The sequence below is a fragment of the Simochromis diagramma genome, unplaced genomic scaffold, assembly GCF_900408965.1.
Source record: "Simochromis diagramma unplaced genomic scaffold, fSimDia1.1 OVJJ01000682.1, whole genome shotgun sequence".
NCBI classification, from domain to species: Eukaryota; Metazoa; Chordata; class Actinopteri; order Cichliformes; family Cichlidae; genus Simochromis; species Simochromis diagramma.
In genome coordinates this window covers 1,184,173-1,205,375 of record NW_024387359.1, presented here as the reverse complement: position 1 = coordinate 1,205,375, position 21,203 = coordinate 1,184,173, and the positions used below count along the sequence as shown (strand labels likewise).

The 21,203-nt window shown below is 38.8% G+C and overlaps 1 protein-coding gene and 1 long non-coding RNA gene across 8 annotated transcripts in view; both read right to left on the bottom strand.

Annotated features, from left to right (window-relative positions):
- The window catches only part of mast4 (microtubule associated serine/threonine kinase family member 4), a 101,091-nt gene extending 81,362 nt beyond the window's left edge, over positions 1-19,729 (bottom strand). For 4 of the 7 annotated variants that reach the window (XM_040007332.1, XM_040007333.1, XM_040007334.1 and 1 more), the window contains exons 1-2: positions 19,122-19,729; positions 1,643-1,796 (exon numbers count right to left, since the gene is read on the bottom strand). In XM_040007332.1, the coding sequence (XP_039863266.1) occupies positions 1,643-1,796; positions 19,122-19,370 (403 nt within the window). In that variant the 5' untranslated portion in view covers positions 19,371-19,729. Of the gene's footprint in view, positions 1-1,642; positions 1,797-12,441; positions 13,604-19,121 lie in introns of those variants that run through there. The other 3 variants (XM_040007336.1, XM_040007337.1, XM_040007338.1) reach the window with 2 other exon arrangements.
- Positions 6,434-11,345, bottom strand: LOC120718706. The gene is made up of 2 exons (XR_005692543.1): positions 10,081-11,345; positions 6,434-10,033 (listed from the first exon to the last, which is right to left on the bottom strand). It is a non-coding gene; the product is annotated as an uncharacterized LOC120718706 (long non-coding RNA).
- Positions 19,730-21,203: the final 1,474 nt, after the last annotated feature.

Genomic DNA, 21,203 nt, shown 5'->3' with positions numbered 1-21,203 from the left:
TTATTTTCCATAGCGCTCTCTCTGACAGTGACAGTATGGCGTTTCTATGATTTTACTTCCACAGGGGTATGCACTGATTAAATATTTGAGCCTGACTAAAAGATTTGCTATGGGTGAAAATGGGCCAAGGCAGTGTTATAGTCAAGCGTGATATTGTCCTTCACATAAAATAATGAATGTCGGTCTCAGAGTGAGGAATTAAGGTTATTTATTTCACACTTGTATTGTATTTATATTGTATGTATTTATATAACAAAACAACAGTCACCTTAAGGTGCTTTATATTTTAAGGTAAAGACCCTTCAATAATAAAGAAAAAACAATGAAATGACCAAACACTTGGCGACAGAGAGAAGGAAAAACTCCCTTCTAACAGGAAGAAATGTCTGGAGAAAGAACCCGCTGAACCAGGCTCTGGGAGGTGGAGCTATCTGCTGCCACCGGTCCGCAGTGATGGAGACTTTGCTTCTAATGCCAAATATTTTTCCAAATAGCTTTCTTGTGTTTAAATGTACAAAAGCTATTCCAGTACAGCTATTTCTGCATGTATTCAAATGGTTAAAAGGCCCGAGTGCTGCTCTAAAGTTTATGACTTGACCACATGATACCAAACATTTTTGAACTCACCGTTCATTGTGAGAAAAACATGTTCTGTAAAACCACACATAATGCCAGCAAATAGCCTGCGCATAATTCCACAACGATGCTGTTATGTTTTACAGTTTCGCAAGGTGTCCAGTTTGGTGGTATTTAAGACGGATCTGTGGTGTCTGCAGATGATGATGTAATCGTTTTGGCTTTAGCAACTGATGCATCACTGATGCATTCTCAAATTTTTTCCTGTAGAAGGGTGAAACTTTTGTTTAATTCCTCGGGCAATGCTCTCTCAGAGTAACACACAGGCACACACTAACACTGAAAATTGTTCACAGTAGGATCTGTGGATTATCCTGATTATTAACCAAGGCAGCTTCTGGAAATACATTTTAAAGTCACTTTTCAATGCTCTTAACACCATAAATTAAATTCCACTGTACTATAAAGCCACTAATAATTGAAAGCAAAAACATCTCCATAGCTGCTAATCACTAATGATAAGAGGGAAAACATGTTCTGGATTAAAGACCTATTCATGATGGATCAGCCAACTATGTTTGAATGATTAAGTGTTGCCTCTGTCTCTGGGGTCAACCACTCTGAATACATTTTCAAGCAGTGGGAAGTGGTGAAAATTACACATGAAGGTACATTTCACTGAGTGGGGAATTATTAAGTGATTTGATGAGGGACTTTTATGTTTGCTTACTGGATCCTTCATGTGGAGTTTTTATTAATGTTTTGGTTACACAGAGAAAACTTAATTACAGTGAAGGAAATCAGGCTGAACAAAAATACACAAACTCTCCTCTTAAGTGGTTTTAAAGAGTGTATGTCATATGTTTATTATTTGTGTACCCAGACTATGAGTCATAATATTATGGGAATACAGGAACACAACCAAAAAGGCAGCCCCAAAGGAGAAAACTTTCCAGAACCAAAGACGTTTTCATCTTTGCTAGGATCTGGCAGCACTTGCTCATGGATGATGTCAATCTTTCAGTGTAAATCAAACTAGTGAGAACTTTAAAAAAAAAAACATTACCTGTGAGTCCACCTCCAAGGCTCCTCCTTCTAACGTTTCTTCCATCCTCACTGAGATGTCGTTTAAATTTGAGTGCAGGACTTAACCCATGTGTCAGCTCTGGGTTACTGGACTTCCTGAGGTATGTGGAGGGTGGGTAGAGGATGTTATCAAACTAGGGAAAGAACAAAGGCACAAAGAATTGAAGAATTAAGTTTAGCAAACTTTTTTGGAGGCAAAGCAATACAAGTGCGAAAATCCAAAATAAACTTTTATATAATGAAGAAAAGAATTTAGCTTGTATAATATTTTTCAGCATTTAATCAGTAATGCAGTAATAGTATGTTGCATTTTAAGAATAATTTTCTATCTTGAGGTGGCTGTAGCTCACGTGGTAGAGTAGGTCACCTACTAATCAAAAGGTTGGCAGTTTGATCCCATCTGCCCCATTCTGGATGCTTGGATAGTATCTCGGGCGAGATACCTACCCCATCGAGTATAGGGCAAGTATCCATCTCACACACATCCTATATGAATGTGTGTGTGTCAATTTACTTCTGGTCATTAAAGACTCTTTGCTGAAGGAGACCTGCAGAGTCTAAATACATCAGGCAAACCCAAGGACAGGCTTGGACTACTCAGACAATGTTGAAAGGGAATTGCCAGAGTGTTTTCCAGAAAAGAAACGTTCAGCAAACAGCTTGTAGCAACATCTGATTAATTCCAAATGTCATTCTTAGTTCAAGGATACTGAATGTGAAAGGGCGTGCTTACATGACAGTGTAAGTACTCAGTGTGCTTTCATTATTCATAATTCATGAGAAATGTTTAAAAGAAAAATGCCCAACTGTTTATGTCAAGCAATATGACAAATCCATTGCTAACACTCCTCATGATACAAGCACAACACATTACAGAAGTCCAGTGTATTCTCAGGAGATAATACCTTGGAAGCTCAGAACAAATAAAACCTAGGAAGAGGCCCTCCCTGAGAATACAAAGACATACAAGGCTCAGAGCACTCTGTGGAAGGAAATGCCCTTTGCTTCTCTGTGGGATGATTCATGATCCTAAATCTATGAAGGACAATGAAAACGAACCCTCTGTAGGGTGACATGAGCTCACAGTAAATACAGAAGTCTAAGGCAACAGCTATATAGTAAAAAGAAAGAAAAAACATAAGCAAATAATAGCTGTACTTTTGAAATGCTAAATACATAAACTTAACAATAAAGTTACCCACTGGTACTAAAACACATTATTAACAATAAGCACACAGTAACAGGACAGTTTACAAGACCGTACAGGACTGTACCATCAAGATCTCATGATTTTGAAACGCCCAGGCTCTACAACAGTAATGGTCGTTGTTAAAACATAATATGGTATTTGTGCTGAGGGCAAATATCACTGTGCATATCAGTCTGAGTTGTAGAACTGCTAGACATGATGAACAGCAAACCATGTGCCGCATAGTGGAGAATGCATAGACTTTTAGCTGTGTATAAGCACACACATCAACTGCATTTATACCAAGGTGGCACATAGAGTTCAGTACATGGAAAAGGATGGCTTAAATCAGATATCACCCTGCGTCCACACTCCTGAATCAAATGATTAGTTCATTACCAGGCCTCTCGAGAACCTTAAGACATGTTGAGGAGGAAATTGAGCCATTTAAATCAGCTGTGTTGGATCAAGGACACATCTAAAACCTGCAGGCCACCAGCCATTGAGGCCTGGAGCTGGACACCCCTGGCTTAAATGTACTGTGTGTATTCACAGAATGAATTTGCTATACAATTTAAGCACATGTAATGCTGAGTGTATTAAACAAACACAGTGACAAAGACTTTTCATCTGTACTTCAATATTTGAGTTACACTTACACATTTTTTTGGTCCTGATTAAGTCTATCCTGGTTAGGCTACCAGTCTATCACAGAGCCAACACAGAGAGACAGACAACCACACAACTACAGACAGTTTAGAATCACCAGCTAACCTAACAAGCATGTATCTGGATTGTGGGAGGATGTCAGAGTAGCCGAAGAGAAGTCCAGCAGGCGCAGGAAGACCATGGACTCAAACCAGGACATCCTTGCTATTGGTATAGCTCCACTGTACTGCCTACAAGTTATCTAGATATGCCTCAATTCCATTATTACTTTGATTATGTATAACAACAACTCATTCTTTAATGCAAACTGTACGGTAGCACTACATACTAATAAGCTTTACATAAGCTAAGTGAGCGAAAAATACAAGGATTTCAACTTGAATCTCAATACACAGTACTCAGTCTCAAGCATCTTCATCACACTATAATTGCAGGAACCCTGTAGTTCACTGCGACCTCCAGTTTCCTATCTGAATGTCCTTTGAAGACTAAAAGGTTCAGTCATCTGTTAAGCTCAGGATTTGGCTGCACCAGCTTTACGTGGATTGGATGCACAGTCTCTGCTAAATCCTTATTTACAACATCAGGTTGCACCATTAAAAACAGACTCACTCACTTGAATAATGTGCAAGATAGTTGCTAGGAAACTATCTGTTTCTCAATCTGAAGCACAGGCCCATCAAAAGCAAACAACTGTGCAAACAGGAAGTATCTGTGGCATCATTAAAATGGTTTTAGGAGCAAAAGATGCAAATCATTAACATGTGTACATGAAGAAATATGTTTTAGAGGTAGTGTCGTGCAAGCTGTTTACAATGAAGTCACTGATCATATTAAACAAAAACTAATCCTTAAGTTAGATATGCTTGGGTTTTTCTGTCTGATACTGATTACCGTTTCATATTGGTTTACTCATGTTTAGTTTCTAATACTGAATGGTAATGTTTTTCCCAAAAGATACTAATAATCGGCTGTTCCAGGGAGAAATCAGAAGCGACTGTAGAGCTGACTCTCTGTATAAATGGAATCGCGCAGTCATTCAGGAGCTAGTAGCTTGAAAGGAGTAACTCAGGAGTAACTGCAATTTCCCTCATAAATATCTACAACAAGCTATAACTCTCTGTTCACGGGTCTGCTACAAAAAATAAAACTGTAGGTAAGAATCCTGATATTTAAGTGGCTTTATTGAAATTTCAACCATGTGCAGTGGTACAGTACACAGTGAAGCGAGACAGTTTTCCTCCAATGGTGCTACATGTCACAGACAATCAACACAGGACTAAATACATTACAAATTCTTGCAAATCTAATTTAGTGAGCTGTCCCGATTACAGCTAGCATTTGTGTGTGTAAAATTCAGAGTAATTAATATATGTAAACAAAAGTAGCAGCTAATTAAGTATGATTAACACTAATTTAGTGATGTTGAAATAGTTGGTAAAGACTAAAACTAATGTGATGATATAGCAAATTGTGACCTTCCTAACAGCTGGTGTAACAGTGCCCAGGTGTTTAAAGCCAAATACATTTAAAATAATCACACATGAACAGATGGTTATGTAACTTTCAAGCACACAGATAATAACCAGACACTGCATAAATAAGCAGCTTACGGTTATGCCGTGAAACAATTTGTGAAAACTCCTGCATCATTCAGTCCTAACTTCTGAATGCCAGCGATGAAAGGTGGCACACGTACAATGACCTGATGGACGTCCTTTAATCTATTAAAATAACCACGTGACTGCTTTGTGCTTCTACAGCAAAAGGAAGTTGTACAATTTTGCAGAACTTCTGTTTCTCAATAACTTCTTTTGCCAGGCGTCATCTTTTACTCAAGGCTGTTTTTCTGACTTATTCTGGCCTTTTCTATTGTACATATGTATCAATTATTTTAAACAAGAGAAGCAGTGTAGCAGTTCTCTTCTGTTAGTTGGACCCTATTAACTATAACTAGCAGATTACTTTGATTTATATGTTCTGCTTTATTTTGCTATTGACTCACTATACACCACTGATCTTCAGACTTTGACCCTACTACTGTAGTCTAAACATTTGCCTTTCACGAGACTAATCAAACATGAAGTATTGTGTAATGAATCTTTTGGGAAAGAAATTTAAAAAAAAAAGAAAGAAGAAGAAACAAGGCTACGTGTGAACCAGTACAGGATAGAAGATGCTACTTAACCCACAGAATATGCTTTTTAACCCACTACCAGATACCATTAGTGATATCCTCACTGTCGGTCTAGAGCTACTAATAACACAGCAGATTGTACATCTGACAATTTTCGACCCAACGCTCTACAAAGGCTTAAATGTGTAAGACTGGTTATCCTTCTAACCGTTTTCCTTCATGTCACATATGATGCACCATCTGAGGCAGTGCAAACTTGTGGAGGAATGCCAAAGCTGGCACAAGTTTTATATTTTCTGTTTTCCTTGTTGAGCATATCAGTTATCAGTGACTATTTCCCAGACAATGTATCTTTAATTTACGTAAATTATATCCCATCCACTCTGCGCAATAGCTTATTAAAAAGGTACAAGTAAATAAAAATCCAAAAGACTAAAGCATCTGCATACATTTTATGAGACACAGCAGCCAGCCATTTGCAGCTCCCTTTCTGTGTGGACACATTGCAGTTCTGGCAGCAAGCAGTGCCCTTTCACCCATCATTCCTTTCTACCTGCAGCAGAGCCTCGCTGAACTCTGGAGAGCAGGATCAAACCTGACCTGTAGCCTCCTTCCTCCATCATCCTGTTCGCCCTCGGCCTTGCACAGAGTGTACAGTACCAATAGGCTTTTGTTGCCAAAGCAAAAACAAAGAAGGTGGGCTACACAACACAATGCTGGTTGTGTTTACCAACTAAAGAATGAGGCAATCTCAGCCTGCATGTATAAAGACCATATTTTTTTTACTGACATGTTTTCATTATCATTGGCTGTTGTGCTACTTTTACTTCAACTGAGACTACTGTCCAATACTTACCAAACAACGCTGTAACCTTGATCGTATTATGAGATTACACGATCTGGCACCATGATACCCCTGTGGTCTACAAACCACTGCTTGAAACTAAGCTTTCAATATTTCCTGTCATTCAACAAACTTAAAAACGTGTAACACTAATAATCAATCCTTGCATCACCTGCACTTTTAACACTTTTAACAGTATTGGAGGCAAATATATTAAGAACCTGACAGCAGATTTTCAGATAAATTAATGCTAAAATATTGATATTTATACAGTATTTACAGCATTACTTTTATTCATTTGGAGTTCTGTTTCCTCTGTTTTTTAGCTCATTTAACATATCGCCAGCTAAAATTAACCATTTGCTTTCACATTCAGTAATATGACTTTGGACTTGAGATACCTCAGTAAACACTGAGCCAATGTGCTTTGCTCTACACAACACCCAGGAAGTGCTCAGTGGAAGCTGTAAAAGAGCAGGCACTTTCAAAAAAATAACTGGCAGGAGATTTCATGAACCATCCATCTACAAACAGGCTACATTCACAGACTGTGAACACGGAAACACAACAGGTCACAGGCTGAGGAGCTTTGCACACTGTCAATATACTTGGCTTATGAAGAAATACTACCCATCATTTACTTTGCAACTAGCTACCAGAACAAACAATTCAGCTTCATCGCTTCACCACAGACATTTATCACATATAAAAACACACCCTTAGTTACAACTGGTTCCTCATAGGATTCCGACTGGTAAGGACCGTTGTGGTTCTCCCACACTGGTCTACATCTAATCTTGCATGTATTTGAGAGCACTGTGAGAAGTGAGGTTAGAACAAATTAACATGAAGTTGTTATTACAGACTCAGGGTCAATAAGGAAAAGCAATGAGCCAAGAACACAAAATCAGATCAGATGTCAAAGAATGTAAAAGAAAACAATCAGAGTTCAGTCCTTTACCAGGGCCAATGCACCATACTGTAATTCTAAATTGCAGTATAATAAATGATTACAAGCATAACGGTTCCTTCCTTTGCCCTGATTTCACCTCTCAAATTTCATGAAATCTGGCCAGGTGGTTTCTGTGTAACCATACTGACTTACAAACAGTGCTAAAAACACATGGCTGTCTTGGCAGAGAAATTAAAGTATGAGCATTTGCATTAACTGTGCACAGCTGAGAGGGAACAGTTTCACAGTGAATCAGGCTGACAGTGCAGAAAACAGAGTTAAAATTCAGGACAGCCTCTGGGTCTGATATGAACCTTTCCCGGACAACACGACAAAGACTAAAGGCACTGCAAGTGGGAAGGACACCCTTTCTGTACAGGTGCACAAGCATTGAAAAAGAAATGACAAAGAATGTAGGAAGACTTTCATACATTACACTGACAAACATAAAGACTAAGGTGCAAGAGTGCTAACAAAAACTCCAACCCAGAGGTGGAGTAATGAATCTTCCAGTAGTCCAGGCCAAGAAAAACTCTGTGTTGTTCACATACTTGTATACTACTAGACGTCAAAGCGTAGCTATGAAAACACAAGTACAAACACGTAAACACCAGTGTTGATGTTTTTCCACTAATTTTATCAACTTCTTCACTAATTTGCATAGTTCCCTCTTATCAAAGTGGATTCAGTGATGATTTCCACACTGAAGTTAGGCATCAGTTGTGCAAAGGGAGAATTGGCAAACATTCACAAAGGAGGACATTAATTCTCTTTGAAGGCTTTGTGGTGAAGTCGTGTTTATCATTTCACTTAGATAGATGAAAGGAACCCTTTAAAAGTAGGAACAAATTGTTATTACTGTCTTCATTGGTTACTAAGACACCCTGAATACACATTTACAGTAAAACAGGAAGAGAAACCTGGTAGATCAAGAGGCAACACACTTTACCCCTTTCAGTTTGTGCTATCCTGTGTTCTACCAGGCGCTCTCTCTGCCATTGTTGTCTATCCAGCAGCCACTGAGAACAACACTGGGAACACCTTTCACTTGCTGTAGTCACACACAGAACATGGTTACAGCTCAAAAAAGAATTTCCCCTTCAATTCTGTAAGTTTTCATCAACAACAACAAAAAAAAAAAAAATTGCTGAAAATGGCTGGAGCCTCTATGACACAAGGCAGCTTTAGAAGTCGCAATCTACATCTTCTAATACAGTTTTATTATAAACATGATAACACAGGTGGTATTTTGCCATCTTACACAATGAAGTGACATCAGCTCCGATAGGGCTACAACCAGTCAAGTCATTTGAACTCTATTATAATGTTGCGCTTACCATGCGAGCATTTCACCCACATTTGAGCCTAAAAATAGATATGCAGTACAAACTTATGTAGGAGCCCACGTGTAAATAAAGAAATATTACAACATTAAGCCCATGAAGCCCCCAGTTTTTTAAGAAAAAACAGAACAGAAGCAGAACAGAAACAATGATGTCAGAGTTTAATGTGGAAATCTACCCAAACAAGACGAAGAGCAAAAAGGCAGATCCGTCACCAAGATGGTGAGCTCAGGTGGAGACTGTTACTGTAAACACCACTAAAACGGTTATTAGGCAAAAGCATAAATTAATTTTACTATTATTAACATTAATTATTAACATCTATACCAGCAATATCAAACTCATTTTACATTGTGGGCTAAATACAACACACTTTGATTTTTGGTCAGTGTAGTTTAAATGCAAGTCTAATCCCCGATACTTCCTAATATAAGAAGAAGCAGTGCATTTTCAACAGTTTTTAAACATGGTAGAGAAATGCTTTGTATTTGTATTATTACTTATGTCTATGAGGAAGATCTTTTATCAGTAGGAACAAGAAAGTAAAGCCTTTTAAAATACATTTTAAAGTCCAAAATTTATGCTTTCCGTAAAGAAAATTAGTAGACCAGGTTTGCATCTCTGTCAGGGCAATTCTGGCCCCAGGGCCTTATGTTTGACTCCCATGATCTACACCATCCCCTTTCTGCAGCAGGAAATGTTGTAACAAAACACAAGCAAACCTCAGTTCTGAGAATTTTGATATGCTCACTCTTCTTTATTGCAGAGACCTGGGCCGTACTAATTGCAAAGCTTTTGAGATTTCGTCAAAAGGCGCCAAGGCAAAATTTCATTCCCGGTGAAATTTTAATTTGCTCTCATTCACACATAAATTGTCAAATCCAGACCAATGTTCTCACGTGTGATAAGGCTCCGCCCCTGAACACATTTTAACTGCAATATTTGACAACAGCGTTACATAGTGGGAACAGGAAAAGCCATGGTTTACACTTTGGGGTTTGTTTTGAGGTGGCTGAAAATCTTAATTTGTCCAGGAAGCCCTTAAGGAGTTGGCTTTAGGCTCCTTTGAAAACGTTTTTGTCAAAGAGCGTGACCCCAGCGGCATGGCAAATTTTGATGCTTCGAAATGAAGCACAAAATTGCTCTAACTCAAAGAAATCTGCCCCAGTCTTTACCAAACTTCACAGGCATGATGACAGTCCCAACCTGAACAGATTAATATGCCCATTATGCCCACCTAGAGTGGGACCAGGATACATAAATATTTACATATCCTGGTCCCACCTAGAGGGGGATTCAGGATATATAAATATTTATAGTCTGATGCACTCCTCACAGGTTGACTCCATCCACCTCAAAAGTGGTGATTATAACCATCAGGCCCTTATGATGGTATTGTGCACAAATTGTGAGTTTTCATTGAAGGGCGCACCTTAGTGGCATGGCAAGTTGGCGGGCTCTTGAAAATTCAGTCTCCTTCTGACTTGTGTTAGCTTTGTTTTTAAGGGGAATGCTGTGGAAAGGCACTCAGTTGTACAACTGATAGATACATATGCAAAACTGCACTAAAAGATTAAAGTTTAAACCTGTGTGCCCCCTGTCAAAAAAGGGCTTCATCGCATGATGATCCAGGAGCTTTCAGAACATTAGTCACAACATTTATTAGTCATGGTATTAGGTTACCCTTGTTTGTTTGACTGGCTGCTTACCCAACATGCCATTCTAAAATGTGCTTTCAATTTAACCATTACCAACATGATCATTTTGGTAAGAACCAAGCAGCATGCTCAGCAAATGTAACATTACCTCAGTTTATTTACAGAGGAGTTCGGATGGGGAATTCAGGGTGTCAATTTTGATAGAGTTTAGCAAATACATAGTCTCATTATAGTGTGTAGCTAATACAAAACATTTCTGTGAAGTGAACTCAGTGGACCTCTGAACATGTTCGTTCATTTCTTTCTCAGGGTCAACTGCAGTACAGCAAGCTCTGTTCTGGCCGACCTCATCACCCAGCATCTGCCTTCAACTCTTCCCAAATTCCAATCGGGCCTGAAACTCTCTTCCCTCACAGTCTTTGTTCTTAGGATGTTGATGTTTACACAAAAGAATAACGGTCCCTAAAATTCTCACAGCTCAAATGCTAAACACTTTTCCAAATGTATATTTCAGTTACCTGAAATGGACACTTTACACTGAACAATATATAACTTTGGTTTAGATTGTTTGACCTTTGTATGCTTACACATGGGAATTCAGTTTCCTGTGTTGACAAAATCTAAACTTAGAAAAACACAGTATAGTAATTTCCTTCTCCAGTTTCATACAAGCATCTGTGTTAAGATACGAAGAGCTTCAGCACTGTAAAGAATCACACCATGCATTATTACTTCCACCAAGGAAGTCATATTTTCTTGGAGAGTGTCTTAGAAAAACATTAGTGGACTTTGAGCACTCAAAGCACTTTCATATAAATGGTAAATGGCCTGTATTTATATAGCGCTTTACTAGTCCCTAAGGACCCCAAAGCGCTTTACATATCCAGTCATCCACCCATTCACACACACATTCACACACTGGTGATGGCAAGCTACATTGTAGCCACAGCCACCCTGGGGCGCACTGACAGAGGCGAGGCTGCCAGACACTGGCACCACCACCAGTAGGCAACGGGTGAAGTGTCTTGCCCAAGGACACAACGACCGAGACTGTCCAAGCCGGGGCTCGAACCGGCAACCTTCCGATTACAAGGCGAACTCCCAACTCTTGAGCCACAATCGCCCCACATATAACATGTCTCATTCATTCATTCATTCATTCATTCATTCATTCATTCACGCATGTTCACACTCCAATGAATGCATCGGGAGGAACTCTGGATTCACCATCTCTTTATCTTGCTCAAGGATACTTTGGTGTACATAGTGGGGGACCCAGGCCTTGAACGACGAACTTTCTGATTAGGAGATGACCTGCTGTACTTCCTGACCACCTACCACCACAGCATCCAATACCTGTGGCTCAGGAACATCTGTAAATCTCTTATGCCCATGTGAGATTTTGTGGCAAGAAAAATACTATAAGACGACAAGTGAACAAGTGCTGTCTTCAGAGTTGTGTTTGATGATAACTAGAGTCAGCAGCAGCTTAATTTTGTCAAACATATCATGTTACAGATAAGAATTTATTTTTCTACTTAGGCAGAAAGGCATATTTTTAGGAAAGAGGAACAGACCTTGCTAGTGTTTATTTGACCTTAACACTTCACCTTGACAATCATTCCTGCTCTTATCTAGGGCTCTCTTTAATATATGCTTGCAGTTCAAAGTTGGTTTGGTTACATAAGGTTTAACTCTTACTTGGATTTTATTTACAGCCTACTGTAAACTCCTATAAAATACTCTTCATTAATTTTATATAAACACTATATCAACATCAAATATGAAGTTATAACACAAAATGATGTGTTTACAACTAAATCTACTATACTGTAGAGTTAAAAAACATAAATTCCACAATGATAAGGTTCAAACAAGCTTGTTTGTTTAAAAAATGAATAGGATCAAATTCATATCATTTAACAAACCAAGAATAAAAACACAGAAGAATACATTTGAATACTTCCCAATCCAATCAGTGTCTTACCTTGCTTCCCTCAGACGATGTACACAAACTTACAGGTAAATTCCGACCAAGCGACATTTTGTTTGGGTAGCAACAGACTTAAAGACATGGAATACGGATTAAACTGCAAAAGACATGAAAGGGCACGAAAGTAAAGTCAAAAATCACCGATGGATCCCAGAGAGAGAGAGAGAGAGAGACAGCCTGTCGTAGGAGGAAAAGAGTCTTAACCAGATTCTGTTAATCCTCTTAGACTCAAAGTATACACTGACACTGGATGTCCGTCTAATCACCCTGACTGGCTGCCTGCTTAAATGAATGACTGCTTATTTAGGGAAACACTAGAGGGTTAGACTCGCTGGTGAGAGAAAGAGAGGGAGTTAAACATGAATCTGAAGCAAATATTGATACGCAAGCAAACACTGATGCAATCTGCAGCAGATGACCTCACTTCAAGGAACAGGCCCTCACAGAATAAACAAACAAGGATTGTGTCAGCAAGTTGAGATGGAAGTGGACGTAGCTGCTAAAAGTAAAGATTTCAATTTGAAACATATACAGAAACGCGACAATTTAAATTTTATTAAGGAATCCAAATTTTTCACATACGATCATCTACTTCTTTCCTAAAGTGTCTACTACACAATCCAAAGCAGAACTTGAAAATTACTGCACCCAAGCCATCAGTGTGTGTCAGCTGAGTCATTACTTAAGCAAGCACAGCACAGCCCAACCCAGCTACACTGCATACTAATTTTTACCTGTCTGTTCTTGTCTGCAGAATACTTTAAAAGTTCACTCACTACACGCATCATGAAAAAACTGTTAAGCCAAGGAAATAACGCAATTTGCAGTTAGCAGCTGGTTTCCATTAGTTTCATAAGGTAAAAAGGGCAACCTTGAAACTCACTGGCTGTCTAAAAAAAATACTTGCTGCAGGGTAACAAGTATGAGGACAGACACTAAATTGTGGGATTTTTTTTTTTTTTTTAAATCAATATATAAATAAAACAATGAATTGCTTTGAGAGTCAGCTATAGCCCTAAGCAGTGTCAGTTGCTATTGCACAATCGACTGTATAAGATCTACAACAGGGTAAGAGGCAGGGTGCACCCTGGACAGGTCACCAGTCTGTCGCAGGGCTAACAAAGAGAGACAGACAACCATTCTCACTCACATTCACACCTGTGAGCAAATTAGAATTACCAATTAACCTGACCCCACTAACTACATATCTTTGGACTGTGGGAGGAAGCCAGAGGACCCGGAGAGAACCCACGCAAACAGGACACACAAACTCCACACAGGTGTTGGAATCGAACTCAGGACCTTCTTGCTGTGAGGCAAAAGTGCTCATCATTGAACCACCATGCTGTCCAAAAAAATGAAAATAGTGTATAAAAACAAAAAAAGCCAAAAAACTATACTATGTACAGATGATTACTGTACACAGTAAAATACACCAAGATTTTTATATGTACATGAAGTGTAGTGGGAGTGATAATAGCCTGTATTTCTTTAAAGTATTTTAAGAAGTATTTATTCTGTGTGGGTATTGTATAGTCTAACTGCTGTCAGGAAGAAGGACTTGTGATAGCACTCCGTCCTACACTGTGGCTTTAACAGTCTACCACTGAAGGAGCTGCCCAAGGGGGTGAGAGGTGTTGTCCATAATGGATACAAGCTTGGCTGAAATCCTCCTTTCACCCACCTCCTCTATGGGACTAGCCAGGACAGAGCTCGCCCTCTTTACCACTCTTTCAATCCGTTTCCTATCCCTCTCTGTGCTGCCACGTCCCCAGTAGAAAACTGCGTAATAATTCAAGTAAGAATAAAGAATCCTTATAGAACCCTTTTGATTAATTAAGTGGCTGATAAAAGTCAGAAAACTATGAAAAACACTTCCTAAAATGTCAACTCATATCAGAGAAAAGCAGCTTATCCCTGTGGTGTTGAAACTCATAATTAGTCATTTATCAGAATAGCTGACTTTTGATGAATTCATTTGAGTGCTGAAACAGTCAAACTATGAAACTAAAGGCTAAGCCAGTGGAGGAAACTGCATTTGTAGACAGAGGTGTAGTAGAAAGCATATCACATGAAGCACTAGTGTATGCAGAAAAATTCTTTGGCTATGAAGTATGTTTAAACAGACAGAAAGGTTATCTAATATTTATAAAGTGTATCTAAGATGTGAGAATAAACCAATTTCCATACTTGTCTCAGTGGCTGCATTTTTTATTATTTGCATACAGAATTGTTTTTTTTCTTTAAAAGCAAATAGCCAAATAGACACATCTTTTCATGTCATACATGATACATGTTGACATAAAAACACCACCCTTACAGCTGTTTAATCGTCTCGGTGATGAAATTTGCTTAGTCTAACACATGGTTAGTCCTCATCTGAACAAAGTTCGTTCAGACTTTACTGCTCCATAGGGAAGTGCTGAGAACGAGCTGTTTGTTTTCACAGCTGACTAACAAGCTAGTTGTAAATGATTTGACTGCCCCATACATTACACCATTCATGGTAATACATATACTCATGGACACGGCTCTGTGTCAAGAGTCACCACCATCACTAAGCAGCATATAAAGACATTATATTTGTCATATTAAATGCATGCTGTATAGTCAAATGTTTGTGTATGTGGGAGGTATTCCCCTCTTTGTTTTCTACTGCAGAAACAGGTAGAAACGGAGGCTACAGCCTCATCAATTTGTTACCTGTTGAACTTCAGTGTCTGGCTGTTGGGCTGCAGTTGGCAGTCACTCAGCTTTAACATCACTCTGGGTTCTTGGCTAGCTTAGTGTTAGGATGCTGTCTGTGCAGGTCCTTGCAAAGAGCCAAAGTTGTGTTAGCAGTATAAGCAGCCGTTGAGCAACTGTTTCTTTCCTGGTGCAGTTTCTATTTTATCACTGCACTCTTGTCCTTGGTGTAATAAAAAAAAAAGGAAATGTTCATATCCATGCCACTATTTTCCTCCTCCGGCACATAAACTGAAATCAGCTGATTGTATTGCAAGTACAACTGGAACCAGTAAGCAGGATTGATAGACAGACTAATCATTCCAAGAAATTGGACTACTGGGAACCGGTTCTCTACAAAACCAGTTCTCAATTCCTATCCCTAGTGAACAATGAGCTGAAGCTTGCTATAAATGTCCAGATTGCCAAACTGAGCTGCAGACACAAACAATTCTCTGTGCACCCTCTTTCCTAATGAAACATTATCAAATGTTCTTTTACAAAAACCATTTCAGTCACTTAAGGATTGTTTAATGACTAAAAATGAAATATTTTCTTTATTGAAGTCAGAAAGTGCCAACTTCAGTATGTGGGGAGAATAGCAAAAGTTGTCATTTTTCTTCTTAATTGACTCAAGTCCCTGCAATCTATCCACATCGTATACTAGGGGGAATACTGATTAAAAGTGTCAGAGTTAGGGATGAATTCTAAAGATAAGAAATATTTAGTATCCTTCTGCAGAAAGGATATTTGTTATGGCAACAACAGCCAGGGAAGAACACTATTAAAAAATGAACAATTGGAAATATCCATATTCTGCTGACCCAACAGGATAGTTAGAAATGAGAAAGTAGGAAACAGGATTTATGATTATGAGAGGGCATAAAAGCAGCAGGATATATAAAGACAAAGAAAACACAATGATTAACAAGCTGACAGATTTCATACTTCAGGAAGCAGTGAGTCAAGACTGTGTGGACAGTAGCTTTGGATAGCTGTCATCTGTAACACCTCTAAAGGCAAGTGAAGCACAGAATGTTGGGCCATGGTCTAAAATTTAGGGTTTGTTTTTTCCAAAGCTTTAACACTTGTTAAATAAAATTCATATTTAAGTATTTTGATTGCTTCCTCAGTAGAAGTGAACCTACTACTATTTATACTATTGTGTAATAGCAAGAGTAATTAACCATAATGGAGTCTTCTCAGGAACGTGGCTCCAGGGATGAGCACAGAAGCCCAACCCACATGCTGTTTAAAATCTTTAGTTAGTGAGGGGCAACCAATCCGAACTCAACTGGCTCAAAGCGAGGGTCGCCTTAAAAGGAAAACGTACTAAAAAAGAGACTTCACAAAAAGACTCGTTTCAGAGAGAAGACGACGTAAGGGACTAGACCAAGGCTCAATATCAGATAAATATGAATCATGTAGAGCTACTCTGGGAACACCCAAGAACAAAAATATTAAATAATAAATAAAATCAAGGAAAGAAGTGATTAATTAATAGCAGCTATTCGCAGCCCTAAATCAGACTGATGGGAAACTGAAAAAGGTCATGTTAACAGCTGCATACTCCAGATACATTGATAAACATGCTGGCCTCTCAAGTGAATGCTGCAGAACTATGAAACACATACAAGTGCTTTATAAACATCCATACAGAGTGTTTGGACAGTGAATTATGGGTGCAACCAGTAGCAATACTTCCAATCTTAACCTTTTCCCAGTAACTGTTTACATACAGCAAGCTTGAGCCAAACTCTGTTAATAAATCTGAACTGTATGTTGTTCATTTTCATCCATTTCTGTTGTCTTGTGCGTGGGATAATCTTGTCCTGACTGTAGATAACGTTCTCTGTCACTGCCCACAACCCTGGACAGATTTAGATGTCTGGAACGAAGCACTATGCAATTGTACAGAGATCTTAGGAAGACAGGCATCATACTATCAATGTGGAAACTTACTCTATGAAACATGGCCATACTATCTTTGGAACTTGAAACAGTAGTAAGTCTGGAGACCGAACAGTAACTGAGCTGCTCAGCCTGCTGAAGTCATGTCACACGAGTTCTCAGAAGACTTTCCTTCTTTAAACCCCCAGGGGCAAAAAAAGATCATTAGTCCGGGTTCCTGATTAACCCTACAGTAATACCACTGGAACGCTTCTCTGCACTGACAGGTTATGTGACCTGCTTTGAGGAGTTCCAGGCAGCAACACGTTGGCTTAGTTCAGTATACCAGGTGAAATTACATTGTTTCTTCTGTGGCCAGCACAGTAGAGGTCAACGGTTTAAAATGAACCTCAAAATGGCATTTGAAAGCAGTCTGGAGAAATGTGCACAGGCTTTGTGTGACTCTTTTGCAAAATTAAGGCAAATTCTTTTTTTCTTTTTAAAAATGGATTACATTTGGCTTAAGTTCAGTAAAGCTAAAGTGAAATAAGAGACCAATCTCAGGCCTGCCTCCTCGTCTGTAACACTTCAGCTCTATTGAGGTAATGAACTGTCAAACTGCTTTTCACCCCAACTAAATTAGCTGAGCATCACTGTTACTAAACATGACACCAACCCAGGGGCATCGTCTTTGGGCTCGTGTGTGTTGGAAAGTCTGTTATGCTTTCAATTACTGATTTATCCATTTTAAAAACCAGCAAATTATAATTAATGAAAATAATTACACACAGAAATCAGGAATCTGATTGGTGTGCAGGAATCAGTTTGTATTCTGATACCAACACAGATATGAGAGTTAAAACGTGTGAAGTAAGACATGCAAAACATTACACAAATTTTCTGTATTTCCCTACTGCCTCAAAAATGAGACATATGGCATTTTTGTCAACCACACCTACAGCCCTAAGTAATGTTGCATGATATCATGACTTGGAAAATGTTTATGGGTCAGTCGGGAGCTTGCAATAGTCAAACACACCCAGGCTACATTGTGCGTACTGGAGCAAGTTAAACCAGTCTGCAGAAGAATCCATGTAAAGCCTTATATAAATTAAAAGGCTGATACATGCATTTTGTCTTCCTCATTTTTCTCATCTGTTTCCTGAATGAGCACCACTTGGGGTCACAACAGCAAGTCCCAGATTGTGCCATTTGTGTGTTAGCGTTACAGCATAGTTACAGAGCTAACAATGAACCAATTTACACACATTTGCTCTAAAATCACATTGCATTTTGCGATGAACCTGCCCCCTTTCATTTAATACATAACTTTTTCAAGTTTTGGATATAAGCCATACCCAACATTGTTTTGGTTTATAAAATAGGGGCAGATTTGGACTGGATGCAGTCCAAATCTCCATCCAGACAGTCTTTGTCTTTGAGAAAACACCTCCAAAGCAGTGGGGAAGACTGACAGGCATTTAATTACAGATGATCTATTTATGCCTCTGAAAAAGGCAGGAGCTGCAGTAAAACAGAGCAGTGCGCATGTGCTGAGGAATGTATCTCGACTTGAAAACTTGTAAATTGAGTGGATGAAGACAATTGGGCACACAGCATGAATAATAGTTTAACTTTGCACTGACGTCATGACGGAGTGTAACCCAGCAAGCATGAGCTCAAGCACAGCTGATCAACTGGTTCACAAATATTTTGACTGTAGGACCAAATGTAATGAGTTTACCTTCCTCAGGGGTGGTTGCTTTCTTGCTGGATGAGGGGGCAATTAATTGGATGTGTATATCAATGGAAATAACTTTTATTACGGACATTTTATTTGAATGTCTAACAAAAACGAGAATGAAAGTATCACATTTGAGAAGCTGGAATCAGTTACTATTTTGGTATTAGCTTTCGCTTTGAAAATTAAATGAATAACCGGTAACCAAAACAGTTGCCATCTAGTCTCTATGTGCTCATAATTAATTAATCGGGTAATCGTTTGGTTTTCTGCGTGTCTGAGTCGACCCTTGTTTTGTTTAGCAGATCACTGTGTTTACCTTTTCGTCTTCCTCTCCTTCCTCTTCGTCTTCTTCCCCATCTCCTGGGGTCTCCTTGTCAGATTCCACATTTCTGCCGTCCTCCACCTCGTTCACATTTTCAAAGTGCAAGCTGAGCCTGTCTTCGCCATCACCATAAACTTTAATGTCCAGAGCAGCCGTCATTTCTTCCCCCTCAGACAAGGTTTGGGAGCCCGACGACGACTGGCTCTCGCCGCTTTCAGACACCACAAACTCTTTCTTCTCCATTGCGTCGCCTTCTGCTACTTCAAAACAAAAGGTAGCAATTAATTAACCTGCAAGCACACCTGTCCGGTTCATTATGGTCAGGAGCCGCGAGCCCATTAGAGGACACGGCTTTCTTTTTTCCTCTCTCTCTTCTGCTTCTCCTTGTTCGAGTAAAACCAAAGTCACGACGTTGTCGAAAGTTGGTGATATCGACTAAAACATTATTAGACCCTGTTTAACATCAGCGTTACCGCCAAGCAGACGTGTCCGCTTCGGTTAGAAGGAGCCTCTGTGGATTTTTACGCTCATGACTTCCAAATCAGCGCGTGCACATGCTGTCTGTGCCTTCCTATCGCACCAGTACAGCTTGTTGCCCAAAAACTAACCCCGCCCACAACGTGCGAGGGTTTACCAATCAGATCGCAGCAGCCGCCAAACTCTCTTCAGATAGCTTTAACCAGCTTTAGATGCATTGGCGGTTCAAGAAGAAATTTGCGAGGGGACCAGGGTGGGGCCACGGTTTTTTAATGGGACCACAGAACAAAAAAAAGGGGGGTGGGGGGCAATAATTAATTTTTTAATATATTTAGTGAATTTATTTGGAGCACAAACGAAAATAACATGTAAAGATTAAACATAAAAATGAGTTTGAACCAAGGGATTTCTAAATCTTTTACTAGATTACTAAACATAAATAAATCTTTGAACAAATTTTACTTTTTATTCAAGATATTTTTCTTTTTATGTAGTTATGTATTTATTTTGTTATGTAGTTATTTTTTACAGCATGAAACTTAAATGTACACTCATATTTTCTGTTCAGTAGTGTCTCATCTTTTAGCATTGGCAGCGCAGTAGTATGTAACATTATAATAAAAGTATTCTTCATTACCGATTTATTGCAAAACAGTCCACAAATGCATTAATTTTGAAACCCTTGGCCTTTCTGGATTCAGTGCCTAGCACCCCTATTGCTAAGACGCTCATCAGTAATGGTGGACAGGAGGCAGGTTTTTACTCATTTTAATGTGGAGAAACTCTGCTCACAAGTGACAGAAGTCACTGAGAGCGCAACAGCTATTTTGCACAGTCTAACGAGCTCATCAAACAGCTTTTTTATGCATCAGTGAAACAGATCAATTCCACTATAACAGATAGCTTTTGAATCACACCTTTATATAAAATGTTGTGATGTAACAGCAAAAGGCAGGCGTCACAGGACCCCTGCCAAATGTCCCCAAATAACTAAATAAATAAATACATAAATAAAATAAATATTAAAACACTTTCAAGACTATCCTTTTGTTATTTATTTGAAAAAAAATGTATGATTTAGGAAGTTGGGATATATAATAATATGTTTTTTTTTAAAATAATGCTAAGCATCATGGTCAAATGATCTTGTATACTAGTCACCAGTAGTTAGAAATGGTGTATTTTTCAAAGTGATAGTCAATAAATATCTATCACTATCACAATGTCTCAGACTTTATAAACTTTATAAATCTGTTTATAAAAGAGCACATCAGAAGAACAGAGGATTAAGGTTGTTTTTTTTTCAAGAAACACATTGAAGTACATGTGTACTTGAGTGCATACACATTTTCCCCCTCATGAATAGTTTCATTGCCTCCTGCTCTTTCTGTTTGTTTTTTAACTCTCTTTTTGGGTCTTGTTTTGTTGTCCCTGTATGTGTGACTCATAGGTGTGGCACTTCCTTACCTGTCATTCCCACTCTTATTCATTCCTCAGATGTTTTGATATTCAGAGGTTTTTTCTCCTCTAGACATGCAAATTATAAAATAAGCATATTCCAGAATAGCATTTGTTGGCATTCAGATATCTGTGCTCACT